At 45.5% G+C, this 17,289-nt stretch overlaps 1 protein-coding gene across 1 annotated transcript in view; it reads left to right on the top strand.

Annotated features, from left to right (window-relative positions):
* Positions 1-17,289, top strand: part of itgb5 (integrin, beta 5) — a 39,550-nt gene that overhangs the window by 13,344 nt on the left and 8,917 nt on the right. The window contains exon 10 of the mRNA XM_036545113.1: positions 4,486-4,915. Within this exon, the coding sequence (XP_036401006.1) occupies positions 4,486-4,915 (430 nt within the window). The remainder of the gene's footprint in view (positions 1-4,485; positions 4,916-17,289) is intronic.

Raw genomic sequence — 17,289 nt, 5'->3', positions numbered from 1 at the left:
CTTAGAATCTGCGACAGGTTGCAGTTAGTAACTACATGTCAGTTTAAATGTTCATCTGGTGAGATGCTTACGAGGTGAAGCATTTGGGGCAGAGTGATGATTAAGCAAGAAACAATGTTGCGTTGACTTCTCACTGGCCCCTGGCAAATACAGTGGGTGGGCAGCCGATAACCAGCGTCTGGTCATTACAGCATGTCAAACAAACAGCTACTTCCTGTATGCTTAGGAGTGAAGTCAGACTCAATGAAAACAACCTCCCCCAACCCCCACCTTCCTGTTGGGCACTGGGCCTGTCTGTTCCCTTGCTAGACATGAGCCATGGCCCTGTGTGATGTTCCCCCAGGTCCCCAAACACCAGGCCTTTCCTTTATTAATAGATTATTTCTTCAGATACTGTTAAAATGCCCAAGGGATAATGAACAGGTCTCTCCCGCTTGGGATTTGATCTGACACCCCTCAAAGCACAGAGATGATTGTCGTGACTGACTTTTTCGCACTCTTAAGAATGTGTTGCCATGAAAATGTATCCTCTTCATTTCGTAGGCAGGAATTTGATCAAAGCTATTGTGATGGAGATCTTTGCTGAAAGGTGCAGTGTTGGTCCTGCCACACAGTATTTGTACCCACAACTCTCAAATCTAGAGTCTTGCCCTGAATAACACTATGCCGTGCCGTACTGCCAGGTTTAAACAGCAGTGGCCTATACTCTCTGCTGGGCCTGTGCTCTCTGCTATGGTAATGGCTGGTAGTTCCCCCGCCTTTTCCAACAACAGGCTTCATAGCACACTTATCTAGGCACATAGTTTTTAATACCGGGAGCCTTGTGCCTCACATGTTCATTAAATCTAATTCTGGTGGTTATTACCTCGTTAAGACCAGGGCAATGGCTGAGGCCGCAATGACGGGCCTCCTTGTGTCACTCCCCTCTCTCTCCCTCATGATCTGGGACTTGTCTTATGACCTTGGTTTATCCCAGGGGAAAAGGACTCAATTGTGTTGTTTTTTTTTGTCTTCCTCTTCACTTTTTTTTTCTGTTGAGGAGGTATTTGTGTTGCGTGATTGGTGGGTGTGGGCTCAGGGTAGCTGGGTAGTGATGTCATGGGCGAGAGTTTGGTAGCCCGAAGGATTGGCTAGAGAGTGCAGACGTTCCCTGGAATCTTGAGAGTCTGGTTGCATAAGATGCAGTAGGCAGTGGAAAGTTCCTCATCAGAGGAGACAGGGAGGAAGTAGGGAATGCTTTCAGAAGTTATTAGAATTTATTTGCTTAAAGGAAGGCTTTATTCAAGAAGACTTAATATGCTCAGCTTTACCCATTTGGTACTGCATTTATACATCAGTGTCTCCCCTGGGATTGATAAAACACATACCTCAGACTCAAAGTCCCGTGTCCTCACCAGAGGCGCTCATCCTGACCCATGGGCTATTAAGCAAGGCCCAAACATGACTTTTCAAATTCAAATCTGCCAACTGCTGCCAACCTTTTGGAGCTGGTGACATTGTCTGTTTTCTCAGGGCACAGAGAGCAGTTCACAGCAGGGTTACTCCAGTTCCTCTGTGGTGTTTACAGAGATCAGACTTCTCATGCAGAAAAAGATAATCAGTGCTCTGACTTAAAGCTCCTCCTTTCCCTTCTGTCCCTCTTTTTCACCCCCCCCCCCCCTTCCCAAAACTGGTAGAGTGTTTAGCTTGGTGTGCAGTTCAAAGTCTTGTAGCGGTGTCTCAAATGAGGGGATTCGGATTGCCACATAAGCATTTGGAGCCCGGGCCTCTCTGAGAGGTCCCATATTGGCTCTGCACAGCACAGAAACCGCTGTGTTCTTCAAGTTCTCTGTGCATGCAGCCCGTTTGTTGGAACAGATTCCATGGACATTCCTTCAAGGATTCACACTTAGCAATTCATTAGTTGCCCTCCGGCGTGCTGTTATTGTAATATTTGGCGTGCCTTTCAGCTCCTTGCATATTTGATAAAGTGAAACTATCCCCCTCCGTATTCATTGTTTCTCATGAATGCTCGGGAGTGTTCCTCCAGCCCCCTATGTGAGGAGGACACTTAACCCCTTTCACATCAAGCCATACCAAGCATGCCTGTAATCTGTAACAAGCTGGCTGCACCCTCTGGTCACCTTTCACTCGTATCACAACGAGGCTCTTGCGGGCTTAACACCAGCAGTCAACAGTCCGTTAGTTTTCACATTGCACTAAGCAAAGCTGCCTACTCCCTTGTGAGTGGCAAGCATTTACATTTATTCATTTGACAGATGTTCTTATCTAGAGCAGATGACATGTGTATGGATAAAAGACTTATTTTTTAAAAAAAGTTTTCTTTTTTATTTTGTTGACATCATTGCTTTCTTTATACGGTTATGTAACTATGTCATGTTGTTCAAAGAGGCTCTCTCAGATGTCCTGACAGGTCCTGTATTATGTTGACATGAGCCTTATCTGGTATCTGTCATAGACATTTCTGAAAAATACAGTTAGCCAGCAGCAAAATGGAGCCAAACAGATAAATTGATTCATTTAAGCATATGAGGTAAAAGCAATATTAGGTTTGATCAAAAGGGATAAAACAAGTCATTGATCTATATATTTTTTTTTGGTGTTGGCTGCTTATTTCAGTAATGCCTGAATGAAACATTTAGTGATGTTTTGCAGGTCATTTCAGTAGCTTATTTGCTTTGCCAGCCCCTGATATTACAAGGGTAGGAAATGCTCAGGTTTCTTGCAGTGGTTAGAGAGGAGAAGGAGGGTACGTAAAACCGCAGTGAAAGACCATTAAAGAACTATTAAACTTAATAGAATATTTTTACTGAGATTGCTGCAAGTGTTTTTAACCACCAAATGTTTTGGTAGCTAAGGAAGAACAAAAATATACTTCAGCCCTGGCTGTGTCACCCAGTTTTTGTCTCCCTATTCCACTAATTTTCCCCCTCTTTCATTGCTTTTTGGAATCGACTGCCACACAGTAGGTTCATCTCACTGTGACAGCTTTGTGTGTTTGGAGTGCTTGGTTGTAAACAAATGCAATTCTGCGGTGCTGTCACATGCCAGCAGTATCTATTTTTCACACTATTTTTCACCACAGTGAAGTGCATGCATGCCCAGTGAAGGATAGGTGTGGCTCCACTGACATTATGCGAGCGGCTCAAAGGCGCATGACAAGTCACAGGGTTCAGAGAAACAAGGTCATTGTCAATGAGGTGGACGGTTTTCAGCCCAGGCCTTAGGGCTCAGCCTGCACTGAGAGCATGGGGCTGGTTGACTGAGCCACTCAGGAATCTCCAGATGTCACAAATGGCCAGTATTTGTAACACATGAATTTTTGTACCCTTACGCACTTTGTATAAATGCTGCAAATTCACCAGCTTTCTCACTGACTGAAACTGCACAGTCAGCAATGAACCACCTCCAGGGTAGTATGAAACATGACTCCAAAACACCAGCTAGGGTGAAGGTTGACCCCATTCACAGTGAAGTAAAGATGGCTCCCATAGTACTGCAACCTTTTGTTTCAGTGTGAATGGGCCTTATGTTAAGGGTTCAAGAGCCAGTGTGAGCTATTTTTTCTAGTGTGAGAACTGGCTCTCTTCATGGAAAAGGGAGATCCAACAAAAGTGAGACTGGAGGAATTAAAGCTGTCCTGAGGTGCTAGTTCAATCCACCCAGAGCTAGGGTGATGTCACTATATACATACCCTAATTTTTCACAGTCTCTGCTACTCCCACTCACTGTTTCTGGAGCTGTGTGAACAGCTGCTCTTTACCAATAAACTAAAAAGTCACTCCAAATCCTAGTATGTATCAGTCATGTCAAACCGCATTTTTTCATTCTTGCAGTATTTCAAATTTTGAATTGCTCATGAAAGAGGTACAGTGATCCCTTAGTTCCATGCGCACCTCAGGCTATTTTGGTTTCTTGGAATATTTGGAAAGTAAGTGATATAAAAGTGTTACAGTTCTGTAGATTTATGACTAACTTCTGAACTGGATATTGTCTGTGAGCTCCCACAGTCATATAATTACTGTACTTCAGCGTAGTTAAGATGCTGGGGAACCACACTGAATATAGCATGCCAGTGCATGTTATACTGAATGACTCAAGTGTCAGATTTCACTGCTGCAGTTCTAGGGAAAAAAAAACAGAGATGACTTGGATCAAGACAACACAGGAGCAGGGCAGACAGTAGGGAAGGGAAGTATCTCTTTGATGACTCTACTTTCTTTCCCAGAGCAATCAAAAGGGGTGGAGGTCTCACATCCTCAGCTTTAATTACTTGTGATTAAATCTAGCAATCGGCTGTGATTTAAATCTGTATCTGAAACATGAGACTCCTTATTCCTCTTTGAAAGTTAGCTCTACAGACACCCTTCACAAACAAGAACATTGCCCAGCCTTGCGTGAATTCAAATTTAGGTAGTTTGTAACTGGGGGGTGATCACCCATCCATGGTCATATGTTATTAAATGGTCCCTCTCTTTGTGACAGGTGTCCTTCAATGTCAGTGTGGACGCACGGGGCTGCCCGGGAACAGATGAGCAGCAGAGCTTCACCATAAAGCCGGTGGGCTTCAAGGACCGGCTGGAGGTGTCAGTGGACTACCGCTGCGACTGCGGCTGCACGCAGCTGACGCAGGCCAACAGCAGCCGCTGCAGCTCCGTGGGCACACACACCTGTGGCACCTGCCGCTGCGAGCCGGGCTACCTGGGCGCCCGCTGCGAGTGCCAGGAGGGCGAGGCCGGCAGCCTGCACCTGGCGGCCTGCCGCGAGGCGGAGGGGAAGCAGGTGTGCAGCGGGCGTGGCGAGTGCAGCTGCAACCAGTGCCTCTGCTACGAGTCCGAGTTCGGCAAGATCTACGGCACCTTCTGCGAGTGTGACGACTTCTCCTGCGCCCGGCACAAGGGCATCCTCTGCTCAGGTGAGGAACGGCACCTGGACTGCCTGTCTCACACACACACATTCTCTCTCACCAAAGGGGGAAAGGGAGGGAATTTTTCCCCTCCGCCTCACATTCTACCACAGTGTTACGCTAGCTGTGACTGTTCTAGACAGTTTGTCCTACCTCTGAATATCATAGTCCTACCTACAAAGCGGGGGAAATCGTATAACCGGGGATTTTCACAGAGCTGGTGTGAGCGGAAAACGTAGCTAACAGGCTGCAAAGTAGCTAACGCTTTGTTTGCAATGTGATAATGTCAAGTTAGCTAGCTGTTAATTTACCTATTGAACAGGTCACCTTAGCCATCATCGCAACAATTTCCCCCCCTGAGAGATTTGGCAGGAGCCACCACTGAATTGTACATACATAGTTCAAGCATTCATTGCTAAAGACACAATTCATGCCAATTTTTGCACATGCTTAGGTCATGGCTGGCTACTTTTATTTTATTAAAGAAGGAAAGCAGAAGCACCTTAAGTTAAAAGGAAAAACAATTTTTATATGAATAAAAATGCTGATAAGCAATGCTGAAGGACATTTTTTCAAGTCATCATTTTTCTTCATTTTTTAATATCACAATAAATATTGTATTGGGGACTTTTTATCGCATTATTATCGTACCGTGAGTTTTTGGTATCGTTACATCCCTAATGTAAACACACATATACAAGCATGTATGTCAGGCGTTGTCAAATACACACCTTTGTTGTGGTTTGGTCAGGTTATCAGGATGAGACTCACAGTGTAAAGAGTTGCAGTGGTTTACAGAGGATCAAAGTTCCCATCCTGTTGCTGCAGAGTTTGAAATGAGACGCAGAATCTGGCTCACAAAGACTCACAAAAGTTGTGAGGTATTGAAAAAAGTGATGGGTTTATGTGTCTGCGATGTGGGAGAGTAAAAATTTAACAAGGCTGGGGTTTACCTCAGAGACGCCCGAAGGTGTGATAACACATAGCCTTACTTTTTCTTTACGCGAGTGGGGGTTTGCTGAAACGAGCTCGGCAAACTTTGATCGGTGTGATCGTTGGGGGAAACGCTGCATGCTTGCGGTGTGGAGCTGAGAGCAGAGTCCTGCAGGTGTGCGCATACCTGGCCTGGGTGTGCCTCTGTGGCTGGGTACTGCTGGCCTCTCTTTACACCCTGCCTGGTCCCTGGAGCTGGATCTCTCTTTCTCTCTATCTCTCTCTATCTCTCTCTCTGGGATAGCAGTCCTTTTTTTTGGCAGCTGTTTTTTTTATTAATACTTGCAGTTTTGAAGCTTTTAACTCAAAATATCAAAAGGATTATTTATACAATAGCCCATGTTCTCTCTTGACAAGTTTCTTTGTGATTTTTATTAGGTGTCTTTAATGAACTGAAATGACTTCTTTATTGGCTAAGTGCAGGGTAGAGGCATAACAACTGCATACTTTTTTAGGACCCGTGAGAATCCAGACAGCCCCGATTAGATGCTGAGACACTGTGCCAAATCAGAGCTCTGATCTGAATGCAGTTATGTCCCTTTAAGTGCTCTCGTTATTTCCTGGCCTCGCACTCATTTCAGGACAGTAATATACGCTATCTGTTAAAGACGTGTGCTGCAGTGACGGTATCGTATCAGAGCTGTCCCTGTCTGAAGGTTGCCGCAGATTCCTGTGAACGGGAGAGAGGGCTGGGGTTTGGGCGGAGAGACCGCACTCATACTAAACAGGCAGGCCTGTCTCATTCACGCAGCTCCAAGGCCTAAACAGTGTACCGTTTGGGTTAGGACTCGCTGGAAAGCTGTCCGCTGGCATGCAAAGCAAACCCCCCCCCCCCCCAACCCCAACCCCAACACACACACACACACACACACACACACAGAGTCATCCCACAAACCACAGTTGCAGCTTTGTAATGGGGCGGCCTTTTGTTTATTCCGTGGACAATGTGTTGGTCTATACGAAAGAAAGCATAGCGTTCTGTTTGGTCAGCAGAAACAGTCGGGCGAGCACAGACCCGATGTTTGAGGGCCTGGCAGGCCTCAGAACTATGAATGGTCATTAAATGTTAACAGTTCAGTTCTTGGGCCCCTTGTTGGTCCACATTGAACACACTCTTTTAGGAAATGAATTCTTTAATGTTTGCAGATCATTCTGCACTGTCTATATGTATTGTACTAGTAGTTAATTTGGGAGTAGAGTAAACTTTGTTGTAAAACTCTGATAGTTGTCTGTAAGCCCACAGATGTTTACAGGAAGGCTCCTGTACTCCCAGTTTGTCTGCAAAGCATTTTGTTAATAATTGTTCTGCTTTGAATTGTCTTGCGGTAGTGCTTGCAACTTGTTTGTCCTGGGCTTGCTAAGCTGGGTTCAGTTGTAATTTATGAATGACGACAGGTTTTATATTTTACACAATGTTCACTCATTGAAGCATAAACATTATGTTGTAATGTGCTGTACACGTTTATCACCTTTTGAGCAGGTCCTGTTCACAGTCATCAATCTTTTTTTTTTGCTTGTACTTGTCAGTCGAGAGGTATTAATGTTGATTGATCATGCAAATATGTGATATTATTGCGCCACCAAATTAGTGGGTGGAGTCTTGTTTGTTGGCTTCGTAATAATTCCTGAGTGAGGCTGAGAGACTGTGTTGGCACTGACTTGTCTCTTAGCTGCGGCAGCGTTAAAGTTAACCTGTGAGACCAACACCGCTCCGGGGTCTGGCATTCAAACTCCCATCAGTCTGCTTTGATTACTGGGTTACTGGGGCAAAAGGCAAGAAAAGGATTCTGGAAGGTGATTGGCTGCTAGGTGCTCAATTAAAGACAGCTGTGCAGAAGAAGGCCTTGGCTTTCGAGAAGCTATGGTCAGAATGTAACCCTTTTACAGCCAGCACTTTGTTATTTTAAAGACCGTAGCCTTTTTCTGAGGAAGGCTGTAACCCACAGCTGTGTGACTGTTCCATATTCCACCCAACACTCCTTGCTCACCAGTGTTTGTTTTTGAAAGGGCTTTAAGAGCATTGCTTGGATTTTAAAATATAGTCTCAAAAGTATTAACAAAATTACATTTATTTATACAGTCATTAGTAATATTTTTTCTTTATTTTTTTTTTTCTCACAGAAGGCTCATTTTTATTACACTGGACTATAGCTCATTTCTATTTTCAGGGGAGTGCTCTTATGGCTTTCGCAGTAATTTTCCATTTTTCCTTTCCGTTTTGAAAAATGTATGACAGTGAACCACCCACCACACCCTTTTATCACTGTGTCCCATGCGGGAACAAACAGAGAGCTTCTCAGACTAGTGCTGAGAGTAGGTGCAAGATGCCAGCTGAAGATGGTATTTTGAACTTGTGCAGTTACCCTCATCCCTGGACGCGTTCCAGCAGCATCAGGCCCTGTATTCCACCCCATCATGATACAGTATGACAAAGTGTGTCCTTTTGTTTGTTTGCTGAATGAAAAATCATAATTCCACAATATGACATGTCTTTTGCGCCGGACCCTACAGGATCATATCAGAAAGTGAGTGAAGAGGGCAGACTGTGCACCAGGGTGTACCTGGAGTATAATACACATGACACACATTCCCTAGCTGTGCTGAAGTGTAGCTGAGGCCAGGCTAGTGTAAATGCTCCAGTAGGACTCCAGCATTCCACACAAGGTCAGTAATTGCTTTAACTGCAGATGGACCCTTGACTTGGTGTCCTTTCAGGTTTTGGATTTACTGTGTTTCTCCTTCATTTGCAGTTCCTCCCTGTGTAGTATAAAAAGGGCCGTTTGTTTGCTTAACGTGAGTTCCATTTCCTTTCTCAAATTAGGTTTTTTTTTTTTTTTTTTAAATTATCCACCCTGATGCGGTGTCTTGAAACCGCACTTGGCAAACTCGCTGGAGTTGTAATCTGATTTTTCGCTCAGTCCAGCTGACTCTGATGGGATTTGGGGCATGGCAGTTGAGTATGGCTTGTATCTTTTACATTGGTGCGCGATGAGCTCCCGTGTAAACCTCCTGGGGCCTGGAGTGGCCCTGAAGGAGCCTGTAGCAGCGAGGAGGTCAGAGTTCTGGCGGCCGTGTCATTAATCAGCAACAGCTCGGCTGCCACGGCTGACAGGAGCGATAAGCGTGCGACTGAGTGCCGAGTGTCCTGTGAGAGAAGCCCCTCTTCGTATCTGAGCTGTAACCCTAATGTCACAAACCATTTACAACTGGTTGTATGTATATGTGTATTCGTATATGATATGTATATCCACACACACACACACACTCACATACTATACCCATGTGTCTGTGTGTGTGTGTGTGTGTGTGTGTGTGTGTATGCATGTGTATATGTTGTTTGGGTAACTGTGGGGTTGAAGACAGACACTTAACTATCCGCCTATAATTAGAGATAAGTAATGTTTTAGTTAAATTGTGCTACTAAGTTTATGAAGTGTGCAAGACTGTAAATTCATTACCAGGGCACTCTAGGGAAGCTCATTCAACATATATGTATGTGTGTATGTGTGTGTGTACTGTAGGTTGGCTACTTTTGTTGAAGCAGAATAAACCTTTACTTTGTACTTTTCTGACATACATCTGCAACTAGTTTTCTCCATAGTAAGCTCGCTATTCTATAAAACAAAAGCCAGAAATAGTGTGACTTCATTTTCCCAGCTTGTATGTCTCTAGTAATATTGCCTATAAATCTTCAGCCTCGTTGTGTGAAGCGGTGGATTTACACGGTAAAGAGGAACATGTGTGAGCTGGTGCCCCTGCCTGGTGCTGGGTCTGCTTCAAAGAAGGACGGTTGTCAGCCCGCAGAAAATCTCTTCTCCGTCTCTGCCAATGTCTTATTGAAAATAGACTGCTAGACCGCGGCCTGCCTGTTACTCCTGTTGTGTGTGCATGAGGAGTTGTTGGTGTCCCAGAGTAAGAAAATAAAGAGTGTTCCCTGTCATAGGTGGACTTTTCTTAATGTGGGTTGTAGCCTGTTGACACATGGTAGACTTCTTCATGTGGGAGCACAGCTCTGGTGACCCTGTGACGCACATGGGCAGCTGTTTGCATTCAGAGGGGTGAACGAGGCCCAGGGCAAGGGAGTGTAAGAGACCTGATTGGACACAGCTGGTGGGGGCATGGTGTGCTCCAGGTAGCCCATAATGAACATGTTCTGTTAACAGCTGGGCTACTCCTTTGCTTTCCATGCCAAGGTATTATTCAACTAAATAGCTGCTGTGACACTGTTGTGGGCACAGAGGTGTATTTCAACATACACAGACTAAAAGAATGCCATTGTCCATACATGATGTCCATGAGTGAAAACCCTGCTGGCTTTTGTCGGATGTATGAGATTTTGCTTAACAGGTAGGAACCGTGCTGCTGGAAGGATTTCACCAGCTCAGCACAGTGTCGTTTCAGCAGGCGAAGTCTTGTTTACGTAAAAGAGACACACTTGGAGCAGAATGTGTTTTGGTCTATCGTTAGGCACGCAGTCTGAGGCGCGCCGTCGCGAGCGTTAGCAGTGACTCAGGAGCGACCCGCGCGCCTTTGCGCTGACGTGCATCTGTTTATTTTTGTCACTTCCTCACTGGCCGCGGCGACCCCATCTCCAGCTCCTGCCACGCAGCGAGCCTCTCACTTTAAACAAACACAGAGCTCCCCCCCCCTCAGCCCTGAAACGTGACTGAACCTGACCATGATAAAGCCCCCCTCTCTTCAGGCTAGCGTGTCCCCGCCGGCTCCTTCCTGTCAGAAATAGATCCGAGGATCCCCCCAAACACCTTTATTTTCTGGCTAATAACCCGCTGGCTGTTCTGCAGGTGTTGCCGTTAGAAGCCTGCGTGTTGTAATGCTGTCTGGTGGCACTTTATGAGCCAGCCTCACATGCTGGGTTTTCGTGCAAGAGAAAAAGGCTGTTAAAGGTCTCAGGGTTATGGTGAAACCAGAGACAGGAGGGGGCTCTGAGGAAGTTCCTTAAGCACATGGAAGGTGCAGCGTGATGGCGGCATGCTCTTAGGATGGTCACCCAGGACAGGAAAAGAATTGACCCCTCCCTTGAATCTCTGTTTTCCAATTCAGATTGAAAGTTTCTTTCTCTGTCAGTGTTGGTGTCTCAGTGCAGAGAGCAGAATACCAAAGGGAGGATAAGGGACTTGCAAATCAGTGTGAATCAGTGATTTAGCAAAATGAGCCAGCCAGCCATTGAGAATGTCTCTACTGCATTAGGTGACTTTGTTTTACTTCACATTTTCCACTTGGGAATGCTGGTAGGGAAAAAGTTGCAAAGCACTAGAATTTTAGTGGTCTCGTGCTGTGTGGTCTTAGCACTCCCTTTGTGGCAGTAATTGCTATTCTTGCACACCACTGTAAGTTGTCCCGGCAGAGGATGACTGTCGGAGCAGATTTATGATGATGACAGTAACATGCACTTGACGAGGCCCAACAGAGTGTAAATGTAACAGTACAACTCCCTGTGCAGTAACATCACTGAGTAGTCCAGTTCCTGAGACTTGTTACTGTCATGGTGATCGAATCCCAAATCGTTCCAGGGCTCGCAGGCTTCATCCCCATTAGTGGTGGATGGTTGGCTGGGGAGGTGGTCAGTGACAGCCTATCCGTCAATCTCATTCCATAGCTCCGCCCACCCTGAGGCTGGCTCTGACGGGAGAGCCATCGGCAGAGGTCTGACTGGGAATAAAGACCCATTGTGCTGAAGGCACAGCGTATGATTGATTACATAGGCCTGCTCTGTCCAACCACACTGCCAGGCCAGTGTATTAACATGCCCACTCAGCAGCCTGCTGCATCGAACCCCCTCCAGCACATGCTAATGATGGAGAGCCATCGGAGCTCAGCCGAATGACATTACCATTGTGAGGGGCAGAGGGTTAGCCAGGACAGATTCCTCCTCTGTGTCATGTTGTGCTGTTGCAGGAACATGTTCTCAGAGAATCGTTGAGTGCTCTTTGTGGGTCCCTCGCTGTGCTAGAGGCGCAGACCTGTAGGCCACACGCCTGCTGGTTAGCTCCTGGTTCACGCTAGCTGCTGGAATGTGACTTTGGTGCTCTGTCTGTCTCATACTTATATTACGGTCTTTCTGTAGGATTAAGAGATGCTTAGAGCCCAGGCCACAAGAGGTAAACAGTGTTTATACGCCATGTAATTGGCATTGGCTGTGTTCAAGGCTAGGAGTCATACAGTTGGTGTCAAGTTCTTACACGCAGGACCAAGCTGAATATACTGCTAAGTATACAGTGTCATTTTCACGTACTGCTGTGGAAATCAAATACAACTGAAGTTTTCAAAGCATATATCATAATATATCCAGGAAAAAAAAACATGATGACCGCCTTCCCCCCAAACACAGACACGCAAATTGCACAAAGCATAATAAATCTACGGAAAAATGTTAATGACTCCTGGAGTTTGGCCTACACAGCAGAAATGGAAAATATATACGTTGAAATATGAGGTTTTGTGGAGTGTGACAGCGTATGGAACTAGTTAATGAGCTGCATGAGACGGGTGAAATGGGATGTCTATTCTTCAGGATCCAGGACTGCACAGCAGAGTACCTATCAAAACACTCGGGACGCCACATGAAGCTAACGCAGGCGCAACAGTTGGCAGGGCCACAAAGCCTGGATATTTTTGTCCAGGAGTATGGTGTACGTACATTTTCAGCGTCACAAGCCATTGATGGCTCTGCAGAAATCCCTACTGCACGGCAGCTCTCTGCTTTTGAAGTTTCCTGTAGGCTGTAAAACTGTGCCTCTTGCATAAAGGAGGACAAACTGACATAAGGACCAGTGTGTTTGCAGGCTCTGATGGTAGCTGTGGAACGCACTGCCCCCGGAGATGTTTCTCTCTCTAACAGAGACCATTCACTCTGAGAAGCCCTGGCTATTCTCATTGGAAATCAGGCCATCCCAGCACAATCACTCAACGAATCCTCAAAGACCTGTCAAAACACTCTCCGAGAGGACATCATAGGAGGCTGTGGGGGGAAAAAAAGGCACGATTTTATCTCCCCACAAATCCCACAACCAAACCAGCCGTATTTACATTTCATGTTATTATGTCAAGGGGGTTGCAACTTCAAACATTTTATAATCACGTCTGTGGCTTTCCACTTCAGGGTCGTGGCACCAGCTTTTGCTCTCTGCCAGTGTCATAAATCTTATGTGACTGGGGTTTTCTCCTACATAAAAATGATGGCTTTTGCTAAGCCTTGCCTAAAGTTTTACTTGCTTTTTCGTTTAGCAACATCAAATATTACTGTGCAATACCTTGAGTGCAAGAAGCAGCACAAAGAGCCGCTCTGTCTTTTGAGTGTATCTCTAATCCTTGTACAGAGGCCAGCCTCACAGAGAAGGGATTATCTGCAGAACCTTTCTCTTTTTTTTAAGAGAGATGTTTTCTTTTTTGTCTTGCTGTCATGCAAAGTAGCACCTCTATGAAGCGTAGCTCATAAGATTGTTTGTTTGTTTTTTTTTTTTTTCATTCTTTAAGCATCTGAAGCGAAGCATTAGATGTCGAACAGGAAATACCAGTTTTTATTTTATGTTAATGTTAAGATGTCTGAAGATGTTAACCCTTTACCTTCTGTGCATTGTGAATGATAAAATGATCACATGATGCAAATTTTAAAGGCATCTGTTGGTTTCCTTCACAACAGCGTTCAGTCTCGTCAAGTTCAATTCCCCCTTATGTCAGCACTCCCCTTGTGCACTCCCCTCCTGTGCTAAGAGGAAGAGAAATAAGAAGTGTTCAGCTGCAGTCTGAGAATAAATAAGTGTTTTTCTTTTCCATTTTTGCGACATTAGTTTTGTGGTTTTTGCCTTAAGGTCTAACTGTGGTGGAAGTGAAAATGGCCAAACAATGAAATGCAGAATGTTGGAACCGAAGTGTTCCGAGCAGTAGCACAACATGGCAAGGATTCCGTTGCCTGCAGCAATTCAGAATTCTCCTGGCAAAAGCATTCCCCTGCCATACAGATAATGAGGTTTTTGTTCAAGCAAAGATCTGCGTAATGCACAACAGTGGCTATTTCTAGTTACCACAGAAATGGAGCAAAAACCACAAACCCTTAACATCTCCATAACCATAGCCTCTACCATCTTCATAACCATAGCCCAGTAGCGAGCAAGGCATGATGGATGGAAGATGTTTTTTACTTTGTTCTGCTTACAGTACAACAAAGGGAGCTCTTTAAACAAGCTTTATTAAACGACCAAACACAGTGCAGTTATAACATGTACATAATCCCTGCAGAAAACATACAATTAAGTTGTGTGGTTCTGTGATAGTGTTCGTTTTGATAGTGCTTTCATCAGAGGCAGGCCTTTACAGAGGTTCCAAACACAGGGAGGAGCAGGCTACAATAATAGATTTTGCTTACGCTTTGAAATACAACTTAAGTATATGTTCCCTGCTTTCTTGTTGTCTTGCCGCCTCATGAACCAGTCTGGTATGAATGACTGCAGTTTGGTTCCTGACTGTATTTAATCAGTCTCACAGCCAGCATTCACTCTCCACAGCCTTTGAAAGTCGGTCCTTTCTTTTGGAATCACTTCAGATATAACCGTAGCGGAGCCTTCGGTCATATACAATGAACAGGTCCATAAACAGGTTTAATGGTCTGCCTGTCTTTGAACCTCCACTGTATCTATAGACTGTCCCTGCGAGTGGGTTATTTATTCCTAGGGGCTGGAGCTCGGTCAGAAGTTCCTATTGTGCTCCTCTCCTCTTGTTTCCTGCTCTCCTCACACACCCTTGTGAGAGGGGACTGTCTGTCTGGGGCAGGGGAGCTCATTATAGCGACGGGGTGACACCACCCTTCTGTCTCATCGCACTGTAAGCTGTAACTCTTCAGGTCCTGACCTGCTGTGCTGCCCGTACTTCAGTCCCCACAGTGACCAACCCTGGATCACATTACTCATCCATTATCCTAACCCCGTCCATATTGCGTAAATGATGAGAAACTGATCCAGGATGAGTGCTTGTGGGACTGAACCTGTCTGAACCTTGTGTGTTTTTTTTTTCTTTGCTGCAGGCCTTCACTCAAATATGGCACAGTGTTCATGGCGCAGTCAGGCATTATTGGGCAGCCCTGTGGCAGTGGCAGTGGCAGCGGCGTCATGGGTATATTGCGAGTACGCTGTAGGGTGTGTGACGCTTAAAAAGATGAGCTGGAGTGAGAGAAGAGGGGGTCAGAGATCCTCTGAGAGGCGGTACCCAAAGAGGCATTTCCTCCCTGCCTCAGCCGAGAGCGTTGCTCTGACACCAGGAAATACTTTCCTTCTGGACCCAAGGGAAGGAGGCGGGGGTTGAGTACAGGGGCTATTTTCACAGAGACAGCTTCACAAGTTGAAGAAAACTATTAGTAAATTAGCCTCTACAGCAGGCTGGGAGTAGTTTAGTGCACTGAGGCACATAGATCTCCACTGCATGCTTAAGTGTGGATCCTCAGTGCACCTGTGCTTAGTGTGAGGACATACCATCAGTACCTCAACAGAGCTCAGTTTCAATGTAGGAATCTATTCACCATGGTGTCCCAGGCCATTTGTGTATTAATCCTTAAAACCTCTTCCAAAGTCAAAGAAATAAACAGGGTTACACTTTGTTGGCCACAACACTGTACTCCAACCTGTTACTTAATACTCCTCACACAACTGCCTGGCACTTGATATATCAGCCATTCAAAGCATTACACAGACCTTTCTGCTCTGAAGTGTGCCGTGAGAAGGACAGCAAATAATGAGCCTGGAAGGACTCCATGCGCACTTACGAACTGGAGACAGGAAATATTTGGAAAAGCTGCGGTCAGTCCAGACTTCAGAAATAACTTATCTAGGAAACATTTCTGTTTATTTTGGGATGTCTCGCTGAAGCCCTTAGGCTGTGGTTTGTTTACCGTTCGCCTGTTCGTTTTCCAGCCACGTATTCGTTCGGCCTAGCATGAGCTCCCGTGTGCAGAACAGACTGCAGTTCACCCTGCAGAACATGCAGTGCTGCAGCTTGGATTGAGAGAGAGGCCTTCATTTCACCCAGTAAAATGCATTTAAGCTCTGCATTAAAAAGACTCCAGCTTGTCACTTGAGGTCTGCATTAACTACGGTCGCTCAGAGGATGAGTAGTCACCCAAGTGTAATTGGGTTGGTTTTAATTAGCCTGCATGGGCCTCAGGATCTGGAGGCGATAGATCTGGCCTGTTCCCTTTCTGAGCTCTTGTCGTGACTGCAATGTCTGATTTTTTTTTTTTTGGCTTGGCTGGGAAGCAGGAAACGCAGTAACTCAGTGACCTCATTCTGAATTCAGAGACTGGCCAGCGGGACAGTGTGTGCTCGTCGGATGGGAACAAAAACGGATCTCGGCCCACTTGCTGCTTTGTGTATCTCGGGTCTCAATTGATCTGCGTTATAACGCTCAAAACACATAATTAGATGCATCTTTTTTGTTGCTAAATTGGAGCCATACATTCAGAGAGGTATAGGATGTTTGATGAGCCTACTTCCTCAGGTTTTTTTTTTTTTTTTTTTTTTTTTTTTTTAACCTTTTATGACCAGTTTTGCCTTTTACCCCAGTGGGCTGTGATTACTATAGATGGCTGCTGTTACTCATCATAGGTCTTGCCCAAGATCTACTTGAGGGCCTGTCTGGTGAGAATAGGGATGTTTACAAGTGACCTGCAGCTATAAATATGTGAGCATGTATGTTGACGGATGTGCATCTGCACGGTGAGAGAAGGCACCAGCCCCTTATAGGATTCTCCTCCCTCTGTGCATTTTTTGTTGGGTCTGTCTCATGGTGGAACCGTTGGAAGGACGGCTGAAATTGATGGAGCCGTCATCAATCAGATTTTACACAAGGGTTCCTCTGTCTGTCGCGTACCTCGTACCCTGTGCCCCACAGCCTTCTGCATACAGTGACATGTCACGCTAGGATCCTGAATCGTTACTTTGCAGTGCAGTACAAAAAATAACACTGGATTACTTATTTTTCCTTGCAGATAATAGGGAAGCTTTAAAAAGACTCACTGGAATTGGGGTGAATAATAAATGAGCCTCTGTGTTTTCCCAAAGGCGTTTGTTCCATCAGCAGATCAGAACGGTGATGTCCAATCAGTGTTCAGGGGAACCGTTGCCTGAGGATTGATGAACTTTTGAACAAACTTCTGCAGCTTGTTGAAGCATGTTGACATGTTAATGCTTAATGCTGCTTCCCCCTGTTCCTCCATTCTGCCGCCTTGTTATTGCACAGTATTAGCTGTGCTGGGTTCGCGTCACGCGTACACAGTGTTGTTGAAATAAAATGATTCAGAAGCAGGTGCTGAGTGGGGCACGTCTGGACCTGTCCTTTTTGCAGCAAAGCAGTGGGAGCAGTCCACCGCTGTCAGAACAAAAGAA

This window comes from Megalops cyprinoides, chromosome 14 (genome assembly GCF_013368585.1).
Source record: "Megalops cyprinoides isolate fMegCyp1 chromosome 14, fMegCyp1.pri, whole genome shotgun sequence".
In the NCBI taxonomy this organism is placed as follows: domain Eukaryota; kingdom Metazoa; phylum Chordata; class Actinopteri; order Elopiformes; family Megalopidae; genus Megalops; species Megalops cyprinoides.
Note: the sequence above shows the minus strand (reverse complement) of the source record. Positions and strands in the feature narration are given on the sequence as shown.